We start from the raw sequence: 19,641 nt of genomic DNA on the forward strand, positions 1-19,641 counted from the left end.
TCTCTAGATGTAGAAGCCCTGTATCTTCATTATTCGCAAGTACTTTGGATGATAAGGTATTACACTGAGATAAGTCACAATCATCAAATTAAAGGACTTCTAAAAAGAAGGCTTAAAAAAATGAATCCTAAATTTTGTACACTTAATACGTCTAGTCTTCAGTGTAATTTTTCTGTTATCTATACCCTATCCAACGAATACAGTAGCTGTTACTGTTTTATACCACATAAATGAGAGTTTAAGCTAGTTATCTGCCAGCCTAGAACCTTAATGTAGTCAGTCATATACTGGCATCATCTCAAAAGACGTTTAGGTCATTTAACAAATAAAATATATGTCTCGATTCAAGAACTCACATGGAAATCTAAATTCATAAACTGCATTATAGACATTGTCTTATGCCTCTTTTACATAAAACTAAGAAACCTCTGAAGTACTTTCTCATGAAAGAGGTTCTTACACCAATGCCAGCTTATCACCTATTTACCCAAGCCAATTAATTACAAAGAGAAATAAAATAGCGTAACATCACTGTGCACTGTTTAAGGAATTTTTATTAAAGCAAGAATTTTATAATCCAAATTACGTTTCCTTGCTCAGTTATCAATTCTGTTATTTAAAACAGAAGTGACATTCTGAGATATGCCACAGTAAAGAATTACAAAATTAAAGAAAGGAATGCTTTAAATTTTTGTACTTTGCTGAAAATTCTTTTTCCCAGGGTCTATAAAACATTAATTTGTTTTTATATTTTACTATTTTTTTGTTTTTTTTTGTTGTTTTTAAATCAATAAGTAATCTAGGACTAGCATTATGTTGCTAGACCTGGCATTTGCTCGGTACATAAGGTTCAAAGTTTCCTTTCCTTTTTTTATTTATTTTATATTTTGCAATGTTTTTTTTCCATAATATTTAAGTTTTTCGATGTTTAGGTATTTTTCTTCGGTGAAGCACGAGTTTCTTTTCATGGTCCCTGATCATCTGTAAATGTGGGGGGAAAAAAGGTTATAATCATCAAATTTACGAGACAGAATTTAATGATTCCAACCACTAAAAAGAAAAGATCTTTACCTAAGTGACAGAGGTGCTAACTATAGCTATAATGGCAGTCATATTACAATATATAAATGTATCCAATTAACGTTACACACCTTAAATTTACACACTGTTATATGTCAAATATTTTAACAAAACAAAAATAACAGGACCAATACTGACACTTATGTAAAGCCCTTGGCCAAATTCAGCCTGTTTACAGGCTGCTTCTGTAAAGCTCCACTGGACACAGCCATACCCACTGGTTTACATGTTGTCTGTGGCTGTTCTCACACTAACGGTGGAGCAGAGTAGCTTCAACACGCACCATGGCCCCCAAAGCCCCAACTATTTCCTATTTTACAAAAAAGCTTTGCCCATCCCTGGCTCTGGCTACACAGCTACATCAGCCCATTTCCTGGGGCTAACGAAAGGCAACAGCAGAGGCCAAAAGGCAACCGTCATCGCTGCCACCCAAGAAAATGTATTAAGCTATGAAAAGACCTCCAAGAACAGCTATACAGGGCCAATCCCTATTACAGCCATTTAATACAAATTACTATACAAAATGCTTGAAAGGGCTCTGATCTTAAAAATTCAAGTCAATACCAGGGTAACAGGTAAAGTTTCCTTTAATTCCTCTGTATCTCTACTTCTCTTCGAAAAATTTGCAATGCATTTGAATTAATGGTAAAATGAGTTTTTGCTATGTTTCAAAATATGGTCAAACTGTTAAAATAAGAAACAAACATAGGGGGCAGGCTCACTTTAAACAGTTGGAACCCCAGTGGCACTGTTAACTGCTTTCTGGGCAGCCTCTTTTGCTTGGTGGGCTTGTAGTACAGCTACAGCTTCATCAACCTGAAAAAAAGAGAAGCTGGTTCTGAAAAATAATAATTAGACGATAATTTCATATGGACAACACACAAATGTCCAACAAAGGCAAATTCCTTTCCTCAGGTGAAAGTGGAAACAACTGTTATCGAAAAACATTCCAACTATATCCGTATCTTTTGGGTTCCATTCCACCACTGTTCTAGAATTATGAACCTCTTGCACTTCTTAACTCTCTCCCCACCAAAAATCCCCCAAAGTTGAGAAATATCAGCAAACATCCCTTTAAGATGCAGCACAGTTAAGACAGCATGAACGCTGGAGTTACAGAGACTGGATTTGAAACCAAGCTCTGCCATTCCCTAGCTGCTTTGTGAGCACTGGGCAAATTACTTAACCTCTCTATGCTTCAGTTTCCCCGTGTATAAAATGGTGATAACAGCACCATAGGTTATTATTAGGATTTTCAATTAATATTTATAAAACTCTTAGAACTGTGCATGACTTGTATAAAGCACTTATAAATGTCCTAGAAAAATTAAGTTCCTACAAAACATCCTGGAATATGTACTATAAGAAGCTACTAGATAAATGATAAAATTTAAATTACTTTAGAACGGAGAGACTCTGGAGACTCAAGCATATGAAGAAGTTCTGAATTATCAATCTCCAACAACATGCCAGTGATTTTACCAGCAAGAGTAGGGTGCATGGCTTGAATTAGAGGAAAGAGCCGTTCACCTAGGAACAAAAACATTCAAACAAACACTCCAATCAAAAAAACAAAAAATTTTTAAGGCATCTACCATATTAAAACTGGGGTTTAAGAATCTTTTGTATACAGCAAATAAATGCTAACCTATAACCCACCACTTCAGTATCTTTCATGAGAAGATTGCTATAAAACAGATTAAGATCTACCACAAGGCAATTACTTCTTGGCAGCTGTCAGTTTGCCAAAAACAAAAGAGGAACTGAAGCTATGTTTACTATTAAAATGTTAAATCTGTACTCAGGCAAAATCAAAGTGGTTACTCATTTGGTTCAAATTCCTTCTTCCAAAAATGTGGCGGGGTACATGGCAAGCAATGCCCTATTACGCTGTCCACCAAAGGCGACATTTTAATAGCTTTTCCAGGCAGACAAACTGTGCCATCATAACCATTCATGCCAATGCACATCCTGCCACCCTGGCTGTCATTTTTAGGTACAGAGGAGGTCTAAATGTCTTCCTATTCTCTAGTGTCTCTGTAACTGACTAGGTGGGACAAAGGTACTTACCCAACATTTGCTTCTGTTCTTGAGGAGGGGCAGATGCCAACATGGAAGCAGTCAAAGGTTCCTGACCTTGTACATGAACAGCAGGCTAGAAAGAAAACGGGAGAATTCCTAAGTTTAAAAAGTACAGAAGTAATGGCAAGTACAAATACAGCCATCATTGGAAATTAACTGGATAAAGACTGTAATCTAAACATAAATAGAAGCTGAGTGATTCGGAAACACAGCCTAAGGTAGCTATACTAACACCTAAGTGCTCAAGTAATGTAAGCACAGGGGATGTTGAATTTTCTTTTTTATCTGGAGTAGTCTTTGGAATCATACTTCTATGATCAACAACGATTTTGGTCCTAGGGTCAAAAAGAAAAAGGTAAGCCAAATCTCACAAACTAAACTTTACTTCACCCTTTCTTACAACTATGCCAGACAAAACTCTCACATAAGTAATTCAGGATGAGGGACTGCTGAATGCTTATCTAGTTCCTAGAGTATAGCACACAGAAGACATTTTTACATACTATCAATTACATACTATCAATTAGTGGCACCTCAACAAGATATTCTACATAGCTTAAGCTCTCATATATCATACAGTTGTCTTCAATGTCTTTGACTGAGATCAAGGACTGTCATCTTTATAAAGAAATCATTAAATCCACACCTGCTGCATGGTAACTTGGGGCTGTGCGTTAAGATGTTGTTGAGGATTGCGAACTCCCGCAGCGTATTTATACTGTGGAACGGTGCGAACAGCAGGAGTAGCTGCAGCTGCAGCAGCTGCAGGACGTGGACCCATTGTCTGTGTTGATGTGTTAGCTAAAAAAATAAAAAGATTTTCGTATTTATCTTGCTATTTAAAATTGGAGACCAACTTTTACAGGAAGGGTTAAGACTCACCAACACGCTGTGTCGACATGACTCGTGGAACCTGTGAAGAAGCTGGTCTCATAGTACTAAATGGTGGTCTAGGAGCGGCTGGGCGGATAGCACCGGGCATATTTTGGAATGCTATGTTTAAAGATACGAACACACATTAAATGGGAGAAACTCACCAAGTGTTCATGCCGCTTTTTCAGAGCTGAGGTTTGCACAAAAGGCTATAGATGACCAAACATAAACAAACCATTTTTAAAAGCTTAGGCTCCTACATGCCATTTCTCCAGACTTAATCATATCAGAGCATCAGTAAATAAAAAGTTTTCATTCATACAAGGACAAGTACTTATTAATATCTAAATATGATACATGAACCTGATTCTAAGCGTTCCTGCAATACAGCACTATTCCACAGGATAAGGCTGAAAATGCCTGGACCCTGGTCCTCATACATGGAACAAGATCTTTTAAAACTACTGCCTCACCAAATATGAAATTGAGTTGGATGCATTCCCAAACTTGTCATAAAGGAAAATCAAAACGGCATAGATATTGCTGTCTTAAGGAATGGTGAAACATTTTACAATGTTTTTTTAAAAACAAAATGCTAGGATCCCCAAAATGAACACCCATAAAAATAAACTATAAAAAGCAAGAGCTATACCATTGGGATATAACAGCTAATTCACCTCATTTATGTTTTTAGTTCAAATACTTTGCAACCTTAAAAAAAAAAAAAAAAGCTTACGATGAGGTCTGGCACCCTGAGCAGTCCAGCGAGGACTTGGTCTTAGTTGAGCAATTTGGCTAGGAGGATAGTATGCAGCACGGTTCTGAGTCTGCAGAAAGCAAGCAAATGTATCAGCTAAAGAAAAAAGCAAATAATGCAACTAGTTATGCACTCAAAACATTTAGCAGGTCCTCACACTCTAAGCATTTTTCAAATCCAATCATAATTAACATCTCTTCATCTTAGGGCTTTATTTATTTTTTAGTGGGGCACAAAACATTAAAGATGACTGAAGAGGAAAACCTTCATGAGGTTTTTGTTCTCTTCTAAAACCTACCTGTGGGATAGCTGCCATGAAGTAACCTGAAGGAGGTGCTGGCTGGTAGGGGTTGATTACAGGGTTGGGCACAGCTCTTACACTTGCCATTCTCTGCATATACTGGTTAGTGAGGTGAGCCTGGCGCTCTTCTTTGCGCTGAGCTAAAGCTACATACAATGGCTTGGTGGCCACAATTCTACCATTCATTTCCGTAACTGCTTTAGTGGCTTCTTCTGGGGAGGAGAAACACACAAATCCAAACCCTTTGCTGCGACCACCCTCCATCATAACCTATTAAAAGAAAATGGAAGAAAACACATGATTAATGCAATGGTAGATGAGGCACGAAAAGCAGAGTATGAACTATAGCCACCAACTCACATTTAACTGACCCCTGTCAATGCTTTCATCACTTTTTCCCACAATTTTTCCCTTGATATCCAAATATTAAGGGTAAACTACATGCATGCATTATCCCAGCCAAGCAAAAGAAGTAAAGGGGTGGAGGTCCAATAGCAACTTTGTTAAAGTTCTAGATTTTCAATATTAAGGTTTAATTTCTAAATACAATCAAGGCCTACTAAATTTTAGCACCACTAAAAACATGCACTATTAAAATTTGACTATCGTAGCAATTCGGGCTGACAAGATGCTTTCATTACTCATTAGAGGGGAGGAAAAAGCAGTTGAATATCACAGTATCCACATTTTAAAATTAAACTTTCACATTCAAGACCATAGGGCCATAAATATTGGAGTATAAACAATATTCAGGAAGCTCACAATGACTCAAAATCTTTTAAACAAGCAACGAGGAGATGCAAAGAACTTCTCAGTAGCCATGCAACATACATAAGCGTGCTATACAGCTACATTAAACAGCATACTGGTGGCACAGAACAAACAAAACAGCAATCAAACAGAGACCGATGATCTTACATAAATGCAGAATCAAAACAACAAAACAACTGGGCTCAAGGATACAGAGAACAGACTGGTGGTTGCCAGAGAGGTATGGGGGTGAAGGTAGCTAAAAAGTACAAACTCCCACGTATAAAGCAAGTCATGGGGTCGTATTGTACAGCATGGGGACTACAGATAATACTGTATTATACATCTGAAAGTTGCTGAGAGTAGATCTTTACAGTTACCATTACAAGAAAAAAAATGTTTTGTAATGAATTTTAACTAGACTTATTGTGATCACTTTGCAGTATATACAAATATCAAACAATTATGTTATATACTTAAATATGTTTATGTCAATTATATCTCAAAAAAGAGTCCAGAAACATACCCATGCAATTATGGGAACTTCATATGTTAAAGCTTACATTTTAAAACAGTGGGGGAAAGACGGACTTTGGACTATCTAGTACGTGGTACAAAGGGATAATTCTGAATTAACTTACAGCTCTTATTCACATCACATTGAAAAACATCAAACTGCCAGATAAGATTCTGTATCTGAACATAAGATGCAAAAATACAGGGAAACCAAGATGACACAAGACCCCCAAAGTCCTAAGTGGAAGACTTAGAGAAAATACTTGCAACATAAAACAAAGCGCCGACATGAAATTTCCCCTAAATCAGTAAAGATAACCAACGCAGTATAAAAATATGCAAAGAATAGGCTAAACAAATAAACACATAAAAAGTACATCTCATTTAAAAAGATGCATACCACTTTCTACTAAATTGACAAGACTAGTAGTAATTTAATTTGTTCAGCCTTTTTGGGACAATTCAGTTGTATGAATTTTAAATACACACACCCACTAACCAGAAACTTCAATTCTTGAACTCCAGAAATACTGGTGTGTGTGCAAAAATATATGTATAAAGATGTTTATCAGAGTGCTGGGTCTAACAGTGGTAGCATGCAAAGCAAACCAAATGACCAATAATACAGGCACAGTAGAATAAGTTATGGTACATCTGTACCATGAATATTCAGCCCTTAGCAAAAAATGAGCAAATGCCTGAAATAAATATGTACCTAGATCTGTTAAGTAAAAAGACAAGTTGCAGAATAGGTATACTATGATCCTGTTTTATAAAAACTGTTTATATGTATACAAAATGTATACAAGCATGGAAAATTATCTGGAAAGGCCAACCAAACTCCTTTTGAAGACTGAAAATGAAAAATGGAGGGGTCACCTTTTTACACTTCTGTCTTGACCAATTTGTTTTTCAGCAAGCATTATCAAATTAACATAATGACCTCCTCTCCCAGAATTCCTGCGAAACCTTTTCACCTCCTTGCCAACAGCGATATGATCCACAAAGGACTTTTTGAAAAGGACTTAAAAAACACCCTCCTTTGTAAAACATGCATGCTTCTTCATACATTCAAAATAAACTGATGCACAATATTCAATTTAAATGATTTTCAGGGAACATACTGAGGATAAACAAACTCAGGAATAGATTCTATCATACTCCAGGTTCTTCTACAAAAGCACAGGCTGAATGAAACAGAAGACAACTACATCACCTGCATTTTTATGTGTATTCCTCTACTATGCTCCTTAACATTCTATCGTAGAAGTTGGTCAATGGGGTTGCAGAATAGAAAGATCAGCCAGGAGGTCACTCCAGAGCACTCAGTTTTAATTTTTCCTGTACTCTTTTGAGAATCTGTTTAAAGTTTTAGATACTCTTCCCACCCCTCAAGGTACATACATACAGAACTTTAAATACAGAAGGATTCTTGGGGCCATGGACACCAGAAAAAACACCTGAAGCAGAGGTTCTTATATCAAAATTCCAGAATTTAAACTAGAATCTTACTGTTGTATTTCTTAATTTCTGATTTCAAGTAAAAGCAAACATGATCTCTACCTTTACTGTTAGGGGGCTTTAAGTTTGACTCCCCAGAGTGAATTCTGTAAGCAAATATAGATTAGCTCAAATAGTAACAATTACAGTTCCCTAATAAATTGCTTTCTTTAACCAGTAAAATAACTAGTTTAACAGAGTACAGAACAGTGCATATCATGTGATGATCAATCACTATGGTCATCAAATGCAGCCTTTCCAGCCACTTCAAATCTGAATATGTTGTTGTTGTTGTTTTTTTTCCCCGGTACGCGGGCCTCTCACTGTTGTGGCCTCTCCCGTTGCGGAGCACAGGCTCCGGACACGCAGGCTCAGCGGCCGTGGCTCACAGGCCCAGCCGCTTCGCGGTATGTGGGATCTTCCCAGACCGGGGCACGAACCCGTGTCCCCTCCATCGGCAGGCGGACTCTCAACCACTGCGCCACCAGGGAAGCCCTGAATATAAGTTTTTGAAGTAATGAAGCAAAGATATGATTTTCTGAAAAATGAAAGGCTGAATTTTTAGAGAAAAGCAAAAACTATTTGACCATTCATTTATAAAGAAAAACACTCCATATGAAATATAAAATTTATATACATATATCCATGGGCATGGATTTTTCGTAAATCTTAAAAAAAAAAAGTGCATCGGGCTTCCCTGGTAGCGCAGTGGTTGAGAGTCCACCTGCCGATGCAGGGGACACGGGTTTGTGCCCTGGTCCGGGAAGATCCCACATGCCGCAGAGCAGCTGGGCCCATGAGCCATGGCCGCTGAGCCTGCGCGTCCGGAGCCTGTGCTCCACAACGGGAGAGGCCACAACAGTGAGAGGCCCGCGTATCGCAAAAAAAAAAGAAAAGTGCATCATATGCTTTACCTTTGCACTAGTGATTGTACCGAACGGAGAAAACTCTTTCCGGAGACGTTCATCATCAATACCATCATCGAGATTTTTCACATAAAGGTTTACACCCTAAAATAAAAATAAAATAAAAAAAAATTTAGAAAAAGAAAACCGTAGTGGTACTTAAGCATACTTCCTATTATCTTATCCCATGTTTCCTCTCCTTTTCCCCTCTCAAACCCTCCAGTTACCTGTCAGTAACTGAAATGAACATAAAATAGGTTTCCTCATCCCTGTCTTATTTTTGCTCATTCAGTTAAATAATGAACCTGGTATCTGGTGATCCTATCTTGCTTCATCTGTTCAAATTTGCGCTTAAGTTCCGTCTGTCTTTCCACTTTTTTCTGGGCTCGACCAACGTAAATTTGTTTTCCATTGAGCTCCTTTCCGTTCATCTCATCCACAGCCTTACAAAGACCACAAAATTTTAATTACTAACTTGCAATATATAAATTCATTTTTTAACAATAAAGAAAATTTGTTAGATTATAAAAGCTAAAGATGTACCCACCATAAAAACTAAACTGTGAGGTTTTAAGACAACAGAGGTTTTCAATTTATACCCTCAAAATATATAAAATGCAAGTAATTCAAAACAATATATGTGGAGATGAACATGTAGACTAGCCGTTGGTACGCATGTGTATTTCAATGCAAGAACAACTCAACTTTATACCCCCACATCTTACTATAAAATACAGAAAAACCCACACTGCCTTTGGTTAGTATATTTTAAGTCTTACTTTCTGTGCATCTTCATGCCTTTCAAAGCTTACAAATCCAAAACCTTTGGATTTTCCACTCTCATCAGTCATTACTTTCACACTTAAGGCAGGTCCTAAAAAAAATTTTTTTAATGATTCAAAGATATTCCATACAACATTTAGTTTATACATTTCAAGTTTCAATACACAAACAAAGCCATGAAAAAAAATATAAAAATGGGGATTAAAAAAACTCCAAGCCTCCAGAAATTTATTCCTCCTATAACCACCCTCTTCTCTCCCACCATGGGCACTAAATATTCTCTTTATTTCTACTAAGAAGCTAAGTTAATACTCTATTCCCTGAAACACTCCTCCTTCCATTTAAGGAGATACGTTTTAGACAAATGTAAATGATGATTAAGTTTTATTCTTAGCATTAGTACAAAACAGATGCATTATTTTAAAACAATTTGTTTTTCTTTTAAGAATTTTTAAGCCTTGGCCCACTTGATTTTCAACAAGGAGTAGAGGAAACACGGGGTTTGACCTTTGACATAGCAGAAGCACCTGGAGGAGGTGGCATGTTTCTGAAGACACATATTCCCCCACCACTCCCTCAAATAAAACAGACTTAACAGAAGTGCTAAGTATTATCTCAGGTAGGTGGGGAAAAAAGATTACAAATCACATCTGATTACAGGCAATCTGTAAGATGTATGGGCACACATCAACTGTTTAGAGGGTTCAATGTGGCATGCCAGCTTGGCAATAGTAAAGTATTAGATGTCCTCATTCTTTATGATTTGAGATGCTTTTAAAAAGGGACACCTATTTAAGTTAAACAAAAAGGAAAGCAAAGGTAAGGGGCAAGTAAATCACCTTCAAGGGTACAATTTAAAGTTCATTTTCTGATCAGCTACACAACTATCTAAAGTGAGACCGGTTACACACTTCATGGGAAAATCTGGATCTTTGTCTTTAAAAGTCATTATTTTAAATTGCTCAAACATGATGCTGAGACTGGCCAAATATCCCACAGCCGGCCAGCTTTCCTGTCCCATAATTAAAGACTACACTCCAACCTAAGTTGGCTGTGTCTCATGCAATGCCTCTGATGAGATGGGATCTGTTAGTACATAAATCCAGCACAATTTCTTAACATAGCAAAAACTTTTAAGATCTGTTCCAATTACACAGTCACATCTTACGGTGCTAATACAATGCTATTAACCTTTAAACTGGATAGAATTCTATTTATATGCTAGTATAATGGACTATCAGTAGCTTAACCCAAGTAACTACAATATTTTAAAACATGTGAAGTCCCATTTACTTTTTTAGTATAAAATATTAGCCAAAACTAACACTGAACAATTACTCAGAACTGAGTATAAAAATTTAATTCAGACACATTACCAAACTTGCCAAAGAGATCCTTAAGGCGCTCATCATCCATGTCTTCTCCAAAATTCTTGATGTAAACATTGGTGAACTCTTTTGCCCTAGCTCCGAGTTCTGCTTCTCGTTCCTTACGAGACTTAAATCGTCCAACAAATCTAATAAAATAGATAAGAACTATAAAATTAGGTTGTATTTTATGAAGTTCAGGTTAATTAAGCCTGACGGTTGACTCTGTAATAGTTACTGATAATTTCAGAATCTCTAATAAAAAGCAAACTATAAAACAGAAATAGGGCCTTAAGTGAAACGTGAGAACAAACCTCTTAACTATAATCACGAAAAAGAACATTTTTCTTAATACACACTCCTCTCCCTTCCTTCTAGCTAACCTAGGATTAAGAAGATTACGTCCAGCAATACAAACTAGTGGAGTATGCCTGCACCACGCCAGTGAAAAAACAGAAAAGCTTTTATCGTTGCTGTTTCAACATGGCTCTTGCACTTCGTTTGCAATCTCCTAAAATATAAATTTAAGCTACCGAATTCTGTACTCTAACATACAACAGCCTGGAACAAATTTCTTTGCAGCATTGTCAACAAAATGTGTTTTAAAAATTGAGGTTTTCCCTAAAAGTAGTACATGTGTCATTAAACAATATAATATACATCACAAAACCATCACCCAGGGGCTTCCCTGGTGGCGCAGTGGTTGAGAGTCTGCCTGCCAATGCAGGGGACACAGGTTCGAGCCCTGGTCTGGGAGGATCCCACATCCCGCGGAGCAACTAGGCCCGTGAGCCACAACTACTGAGCCTGCGCTTCTGGAGGTTATGCTCCGCAACAAGAGAGGCCGTGATACTGAGAGGCCCGCGCACCACGATGAAGAGTGGCCCCCGCTTGCCACACCTAGAGAAAGCCTTCCCACAGAAACAAAGACCCAACACAGCAAAAATAAATTAATTAATAAACTCCTACCCCCAACATCTTCTTAAAAAAAAAAAAACCATCGCCCATAATCCCACCCAAATCATGACTGACTTTTCGTAGGCCTTTTTGTTCTCTGTGCTTAAGAACGTTAGTCCAGCACAATTCCTTTCCATAGGAGACACCTACATTTTATTCCCTTAGCCGCACCCCACACCTCCCCCCACCCATATGGTGCTGCTTCTCCATGCAATTAGTTTTATAAATGTTCTCAGTGGGAACATGATATTCCATTGTGGACAACAAAACTTTCTTTTGTAAATAATGCCGCAACGTTATGAAACTTTGTTATTTGTTCTTAGGATAGAGTTGCAGAAATCATGGCAGCTCGAAAGGTATATAAATGATCTTAAGTTTATACCTACAAACTGCTTTCCAAAAAGGGTTATATCATTTTATACTCAAAAAACAGCAATAAATCAAGTTCTTTGTTTAATCGACCTCCACCAGGGGTAGCCATTCTTTTTTTTCCCCTAAAGCACTGCTGACAGGCAAAAGATAGCTTCATCTCTGAATACTAATGATGCTGAACATTTTTCCCATTTAAAGATGTATTATTCTTAAGAATTAGCCTTTGTAAACATTGTTCCCATTGAGGAGTTGCTGGTTTTCTTAGACTTGTATGGGGTTCTTTACATACTACAAAGTCTTTCCTTAATCATGTAATTGATGGAACTCAAACAGGTAACACCATGTGCATGACTCCTCCATGTACGGACTGACCATCCCACTTGATGCAGATTTATGAGAACCACACCTTAAGAGTGATGCAGTTGACCTGTAAGAACCAAACCCAATTTGCGTGCCATCACTGCAGTTTACATGAGCTCACAGCTCACTTACAATGTGACCTCACAGCTGAATTTACCTAATTAAGCAAAATCCACTGGCATTGAAGATAAAATTGAGATTTGTAATGTCTTTAGGCTCACAAAATCTGTATTTTTACAACTTGTAGCAGAAAGTCTTATAGAGGTTTTATCAGTGTCATTATTTTAAAAGTTTGCAACTTTTAAGAACAAGTTTATTTCAGAAAAGATTAATCATGAAGACTTCTGGTTTAATTACGATTTATCTTTACATGGGGAAGGGAGTCAAAAGGTGTTGAAACAACGATTATGACAATCTTTAAACTCCATCAATAAACTGTGGGAGTAAAGCCAAGCAGAGAGTCACCCTGGGCTCTGAATTTAGACCACTGGGTTTGTATCGCAGTTTATGTCATACCAGCATGTAAATACAGGCAAGTTATTTTAGCTTCAGCTTTGAACGTAAAAGGGGCTAATTACTACCTTGGGAATTATGCTTAAGTTTCTGCCTGGATTTCTAGTTTTTCAACTAATATGCACTTATTTTTGAAAAAGCTTTATATTCCAGCATACCTATCTTCTGCTGTTTCTTTTCTGTTTGAATGCTGACCAGCTGTATTAATTCACTGTTACTTGTATGTTACACTGAATGTGGAAAAAAGACAATTATAAAATCTACCAAGATGTGGTTTATTAATCTTCACTTTAGCTGTATCTCTTCTAAGAGCACAAATAGATTACTTGTAAAATGCATGAATTGAACTATTAAAAGCATTTGAAGAATGATTAACTAAACATGTACACTTACACTTTGCGATCATTTAGAAGCATCCCATTCATTTTTTCAATAGCTCTTTCAGCTGCTTCTTGTGTCTCAAAATGCACAAATCCATAACCCTTGGAACCATTTTCATCACAAACCACCTAGGGAAAAATATGTAATAATTTTTCATTACTTGCTATTGATTTAGCATTTTTCCAGTACTCAGAGATAACATGTCAGCTACGTAACCTGGGCATTTGGGAAATAAAGATATCCATTAACAGAGAGCATGGTTGCTATCTTAAGGAATAAACTACAAGTAACTAAAACACTGTAAGTATGTTTACCTGTCATATTTTTACTTACCTTACATGAAAGGATGTTACCAAAAGCAGAAAATGTATCATACAGTGCTTTATTATCAATGGATTTGTCCAAATTTTTAATGAATATGTTGCCCACTCCACTTTTGCGAAGTGATGGATCACGCTGAGACCACATAATGCGTACTGGCTTGCCCTTTATAACATCAAAATTCATGGTGTCCAAAGCACGCTCCGCTGCAGGAAGGACATTTTCAAAATAAATATTATTTCAAAACTTTTATAGCCCACTTAAAATTATATAAACTATTGTGGAGGGAACAGTAGAGCACATGGTCCCTCTACCTCTTTAAACTTCAAGATGGCTGGATCTTACCTCATACCAGTCTAGATTTAAACTGTACGAGGCAAAAAGAGAAGACAAATATCAAAAAACCCCAAATTTCCCACGTTAATTTGTTAATGGATGACGTATCGTTAAGAACTAACTTATTTCTGCAACAACCTCTTCCTTTAATTGCCATGAAATTTAAAAGCACCTTTTTGTTCCTAGTCAACTGTAAAACCGAGATTCCCCTTCACAATCTGCTTAAAAGCAATATAAAGGACAGTAAGCAATTGTAGATTATCCACAAGCAGAACAGTTTATGGATTTTAAAGCATTTTAACTTCTCTATTACTTGTCAAAATTGTTTCTTGCTTATCACTGTCAGTACTGTACAAAAATTAGTCCATTTTCTAAAAAAATTCCTGACTTATTGGGGGGATTTCAGTGATTCATGGCACAATTCCTATGGCCATGTTTTAAAAAAAAGGCTTTATCCATTCAGAAAGACTTGAATCAGGCTTTCAAAACTAAAGTGAAGTTGGACGTCCTTAGCTATGTAACACAAAACTTTTGAAATACCAGGTCTATGATAGTCACAATTCACTTTTAATGCTTTATTTACATATAAAACCAATTTTATCTTAGATCATTCATTTACTTAATAACTGATGATTAACCAATTATTTCTGAATAGTGCTAGAAAATTTCAAAATCTACCCTATGATTACATCTATGAAGGATCAAATTATGTGCACCCGTACCATTAAAGAAACACTTATACAGAAGTTTAGACTCTAAATGGAAAAATACATCCTTAAGTAGAAAAGACTAGTCCCTAAAGAGTGGGAACACACAGTCCATTTGAAGTCCTGAAACACCAATTTTCACAAATTCCATGCTAGTGTTAACTGTAAAATTAGTGAGAGGACAAATTTTCCAGCCACTTCTTTCTATAAATGAAAGTTTTAGTTTCTAGAAGATAGTGACAAACAACTGTCAGCTCATTTATCAATTGACCACGCCTACTCAGCTCCCCTGTTTTTTAGCTGACTTTGCTTGAGCTTCTTTTGAATGAGTCACCTCTTCCTGTTAAATTGGAAACTGGTCACTTTCAGAAGCTATTCTACAAATACATCAATGTAGCAATAAATAAGGGGGAGAAATAAACGGAAACCACTGAAAATATTTGGAAAAACAATAATTTGTATATATAGAAATGAAATAAATGGAAGATGGAAAAATGCTACCTTCTTTTGAGTAGTTACAATACTGGTCTACTGCAATAGATGGGTAATACACAGTGAGTGTTCTGTAACCACGGTAACCTGAAGTTCAACTTTCTAACCCCAAGAAATTTTAAAAATTGTTTTTTTCGGATTTAAAATTGTTAAATTTAGAAGTTTACATTTCATGCTCTCTAGAATTTGTCCAAGTTTTCTCTATCAACTCTTCAGTTTGTGATTACCTGCCCCAAAATTATCTTCCCTGATCTTTCATTCAGCGATAAATCTTGCCCAGAGTTGGGAAGAACCGTTATGGAGTGACATTTGGAGCTACTGCCTACAGAGCAAAAGGGCAGAAAACCTGCAGTGCAGTTTTACAACTTCGGGCTTGCTGTCACTCAATAGCCTGCCTACCCAAAAATCTCAGCAGTAACTTTACCTAGTGAAAAACTGATCACTAAATAACTCCAGATCTGTTAATGAAATAAAGTTTCAATTCCACCTTTAAGAACTTTCCTACAAAAATAAAAATAAATTCCTTATATTTTGTAACACTTGACATATATTCAAATAGCCAGGGGAAAAAGGGGCAAAAGTGGACCATAAAATCAAGTGAAAATGACTTCTGCAAGTCAATTGATCCAGATATAAAGAAAAATCCTGGCAAGTTATCAGGTCACATATCTGTTTGCCAAATTCTGGATTTTTTGCAAACTGTTTAACTTTTTAAAAATACAAGGTTAGCTGCATCTTTTTCCCCATAAATTTCAAGCTGACTCTAGTGCTCAATCATTCCCCATGATGTATGGATATTCTGGACTACTTTAAAAAAAAGGAAACCACCATTAGAATGCCACATAAGTATAATAGTCCAGTCCACACGACACTCACAAGTAACATTTTCCAGTCAAAATTGGTGACGTCATTTTTAAGTAAAATCCCTCAAAACCATAGAAACTATTTCAGAGGGAAAAAAATATTCCGAATAAATTACCAGTACTACGAAACTAACTCGATTAAAAAAATCACAACTACCTAAATAGCCTGAGAAAATGATGGCCTCCAAAAGGGTTCTCTTCCACATCCCCTCCCTCCTAACCTGCTGTTAAGAGTGAGAAATGTCTGAACTAGAGGAAAAACCCCAATGCACGTCTCATTGGTAGTTTATACTTCCAGAGCCATCAGTCACTGACAAGTTATTAAGAACGGAATCAGAAGCCTGATACCACCACCACACCACCATATTAACTTTATTCTAAGTCCCCGTGGCTCCCCCAGGCGATTGGGCCAGTAGCCGGAACAGGCCTCGGGCCTGTGAGGTTACAGGGTTCAACACGTGGTATTTTTCGAGCAACGAAATGCACTTCCTGGGGCGCCCTGGGGCGCCGGCAAGAGCCTCGGGTGGTGGGAGCGCCTTCACCTATTACCGGAAAAGGGGGCTCGGCGCTCAACACCCCAGAATCCCGCAGCTACTGGCGGGAGCGTCGTGTTAGAACCCATTCTCACCCACCCTCCCGGCGCGTCATCACCCTAAAGTTTGAGAGCGGCTGAGGCCGAGAAAATGGTCGCAAAGGAGGAAGTGGCCCGGCGTACGAGGGGCGTGCGGCTGCCGGCAGCGCGGGTCCCTGCGGGCACGGGGAACCGGGGTACTGGCGCCCAAGCCTCGCCCCGCTGGCCCCGGGGAGGGCTGGTGACATGCCCTCCTGCCCCCTCCCCCCGGGCCGCCGGCCTAACCAGCCCGCCGCCGCCGCCTGAGCCTCATGGCCGCCCGCCCGCCGTCGGGCCCGGCTCTCACCGTCTGCCGGCTGCTGGAAGTTCACATACGCGTAGCCCAAGGAGCGGCGGGTGATCATGTCCCTGCAGACCCGGATGGAGAGGATGGGCCCGGCCGGGCTGAACTTCTCATAGAGCATCGCCTCGGTCACGTCGGGGTGTAGGTCCCCCACGTAGAGCGAGGCCATAGGGTAGCTGGGGGCGCTGGGGTTCATCTCGGCACGGCTGCCCGCAGGGCCACAGGCCGCGACCTTTCCGTAAGAGAAGAGCGAGTGCTGGGGTCGCGGGCCGGAGCCGGGGGGAGGGGAGCGGGGGCAAGCGCAGAGGGACAAAAATCAACCGGAATCGAAAACTACTCAACAGCCGCAGAACGGAGTCGATCCGCTGCCGCTGGCTGCTGGCTGCTGGCTGCTGGCTGCCGGCTGCCGGCTGGGGAGCGAGGGTGGCGGTGTCGGGTCCGGGCAGCGGGAAGGCCTCGGTCTCTTGGTTCCTCCTTGGAGCTGCTGCGGGGCCGCGGGCGGGCGGGTCGGTCTCGGTTGCTTCACCGGGTTATTTTATAAAACAGGAAGAAAAAAAAATAAAAGTCTCCGGCGGGGGAGACGCGGATTTTTTGTAAATTTTTTTTTTGGTTTTTTAAAAGATTTTTTAAGATTTTTTTGGATTTTTTTAATAATAAATGTGTGTTCCGAGGCCGGAGCACACACTCCGCACTCTCAGCACTAACCGCCGGGGAGAAGGGGAAGCACCGCCTCCTGCACCCTCTACTTATACCCCGCGCCGCACTCACCCTGCCCCCGCGCGTCTGACGCCAGGGCCCTACGCGAGCGTCAGCGCCGGAGGAGGAGGAGAAAAGGAGGCGAGGGGGAGGAGGGAAAAGAAAACAGGAGGAGGAAAGAGCAAAGAGGAAGGGAGAGGTGGCGGCGGCGGCCGCTGCGGGGGTGGGGGTGGGGCTGGGGCGGGGCTTATGCGCACGCGCCGCGGCCGGGGGGCGGGGCCCACGCGGTGTAGGGCCCGTGGGGGAAGGGAGGGCCGGCTCGCAGGCTGGTCTCGGAGGAGTCGGGTGGGACGGCCCCTCCTCCCACACATCCCGCCCCACCTCCACCCGGGAGAAGCGTTAAACCGTCACCTAGGCGGTGGGCGACGCGCGGGGCTTTCGGGTTTCTCGTCTCTAACCACCCCCCACGTGCACGGCCACCCGGGCCTCCGCGCGGCAGCCAGGCCTGCTCCATTCGCACCCGCCCCTGAGGGACGCTGGGCACGAGTGGACCGGCATGATCCCTTCCAGGCCCAGTTTCCGAAACGTGGGTGAAAGGAGCCAGGACTGACTCCCCAGTTCTCCTACCGGACCGCACTACGAGTCCCAGCGGGCAGCGCCGCCACGCGCCTCGGCCGCAGAAGCGGTGCCTGCTGGGAGCTGGAGTTCCCAACGGCCGCGGCGCTCGCTGACCCCAACTGGCCGCGGATCCTGGCCGCCCGCTCGGGGACCCCTAACCGTCCTGGCGCTGGACCCTGGTCGCCGCCCCGCGCTGCTTCCAATAGAGGAAGGGGGGGAGGAGGGGCCCTCGTACTACCGGTCCTCTCGGTTCCGAGCCCTAGACTCTCCCCGGTCTCCCCACTGGGTGCTGTCGTTGGTCAAAGTGATTTTAATTGGGGGAAACTATCTTGGGGTCTTTGTCCGCTTCCCTTTTTAAAGTATCGTGATCGCTGTTCACTTAAAGTAATAGGTTGGAATCTGATTCGTGCTCTTTCTGCCAGAAATTTCTTTGAGGTAGAAAACAGGACTCCAGAAAAATAAATGTTTTTCTTTAAAGTATGAGTCTGTCAGAGACATACGTGGCACCACAGACCTGCAACCAGGCAAAATTAGAAATAGTCTAAACGCGGTATTAAAAATGTTTAAAACAATTTTGTGGTTAGTTGGGGTCTTTAATAGGAATGGTAGCTGTAATGAATCAATAGTAAAAATACCAGTTAATAGGAATGACATTAAGTCAGCATACAAATCCCACTTTAACGTAGTAATGTACGTTACAGTTTTTAAAGCACTTGCATAAACATCCTATCATTTGTTCCCTACAGCAATCTTGTGTGGGAGGTGGAGCAAGTAGTAATTATTTTACTGTTAAGGGAATGGTCTCAAGTTAAATGATTGCCCAATTCATTCTTTTACTCAATAAACTTTAATGCATGTCAAATATCTTGCCAGGTGTGGACTGGGTACTTTATTCTCATTTAATTCAAATTTAAACCTGCAGAATCCCACATAAGTGCTATTTGGTCCCTGTCTTGGTAGGAAGAGGATAATATTTTGGAAAACATGTTGCCTTATGTGCTTTATTAGGCAAAAAAGCAAGACTGAGGGCTGTGCATTAGGAAGACACACATATTACTAGATGACAAATCACCATTCAATCTATTAGAACTCTGTGGTTAAAATCAATCCATTCATATGTTTATTGAGTACCTACCAAGTGTATCTGTATGTAGGGAAAGTACATGACAGACACAAATTGCTGTCCTCAAGAGGCTG

At 40.0% G+C, this 19,641-nt stretch overlaps 1 protein-coding gene across 3 annotated transcripts; it reads right to left on the minus strand.

Moving 5' to 3' along the window:
• Window positions 1–536: 536 nt before the first annotated feature.
• On the minus strand, window positions 537–17,852 carry PABPC1 (poly(A) binding protein cytoplasmic 1). Of its 3 annotated transcripts, none has more exons than XM_004275341.4 (15): window positions 17,134–17,852; window positions 13,831–14,024; window positions 13,510–13,625; window positions 10,924–11,063; window positions 9,544–9,638; window positions 9,070–9,207; window positions 8,774–8,869; window positions 5,091–5,363; window positions 4,772–4,862; window positions 4,045–4,155; window positions 3,809–3,963; window positions 3,151–3,235; window positions 2,480–2,610; window positions 1,803–1,896; window positions 537–981 (listed from the first exon to the last, which is right to left on the minus strand). In XM_004275341.4, the coding sequence occupies exons 1-14, from the start codon at window positions 17,324–17,326 to the stop codon at window positions 1,804–1,806; spliced, it is 1,911 nt and encodes a 636-aa protein (XP_004275389.1). In that variant the 5' UTR covers window positions 17,327–17,852; the 3' UTR covers window positions 537–981; window position 1,803. The 3 variants fall into 3 exon arrangements, with proteins under 3 accessions (XP_004275389.1, XP_012390459.1, XP_049556383.1); XM_012535005.3 differs by having other exon boundaries at window positions 10,933–11,063; window positions 17,134–17,847; XM_049700426.1 differs by lacking the exon at window positions 537–981 and having other exon boundaries at window positions 1,799–1,896; window positions 17,134–17,847.
• Window positions 17,853–19,641: the final 1,789 nt, after the last annotated feature.

The sequence above is a fragment of the Orcinus orca genome, chromosome 17 (genome assembly GCF_937001465.1).
Source record: "Orcinus orca chromosome 17, mOrcOrc1.1, whole genome shotgun sequence".
Lineage (NCBI taxonomy): Eukaryota > Metazoa > Chordata > Mammalia > Artiodactyla > Delphinidae > Orcinus > Orcinus orca.

Coding starts and splice junctions, on each gene's coding strand:
- PABPC1 (XM_004275341.4), bottom strand. CDS start 17,326: ATGAACCCCAGCGCCCCCAGCTACCCTATGGCCTCGCTCTACGTGGGG. Junction 13,626..13,830: donor GTAACATCCTTTCATGTAAG/GTAAGTAAAAAT, acceptor ATTTTTCCCTAG/GTGGTTTGTGATGAAAATGG. Junction 1,897..2,479: donor CAGAGTCTCTCCGTTCTAAA/GTAATTTAAATT, acceptor TCTTTTTTTCAG/GTTGATGAAGCTGTAGCTGT.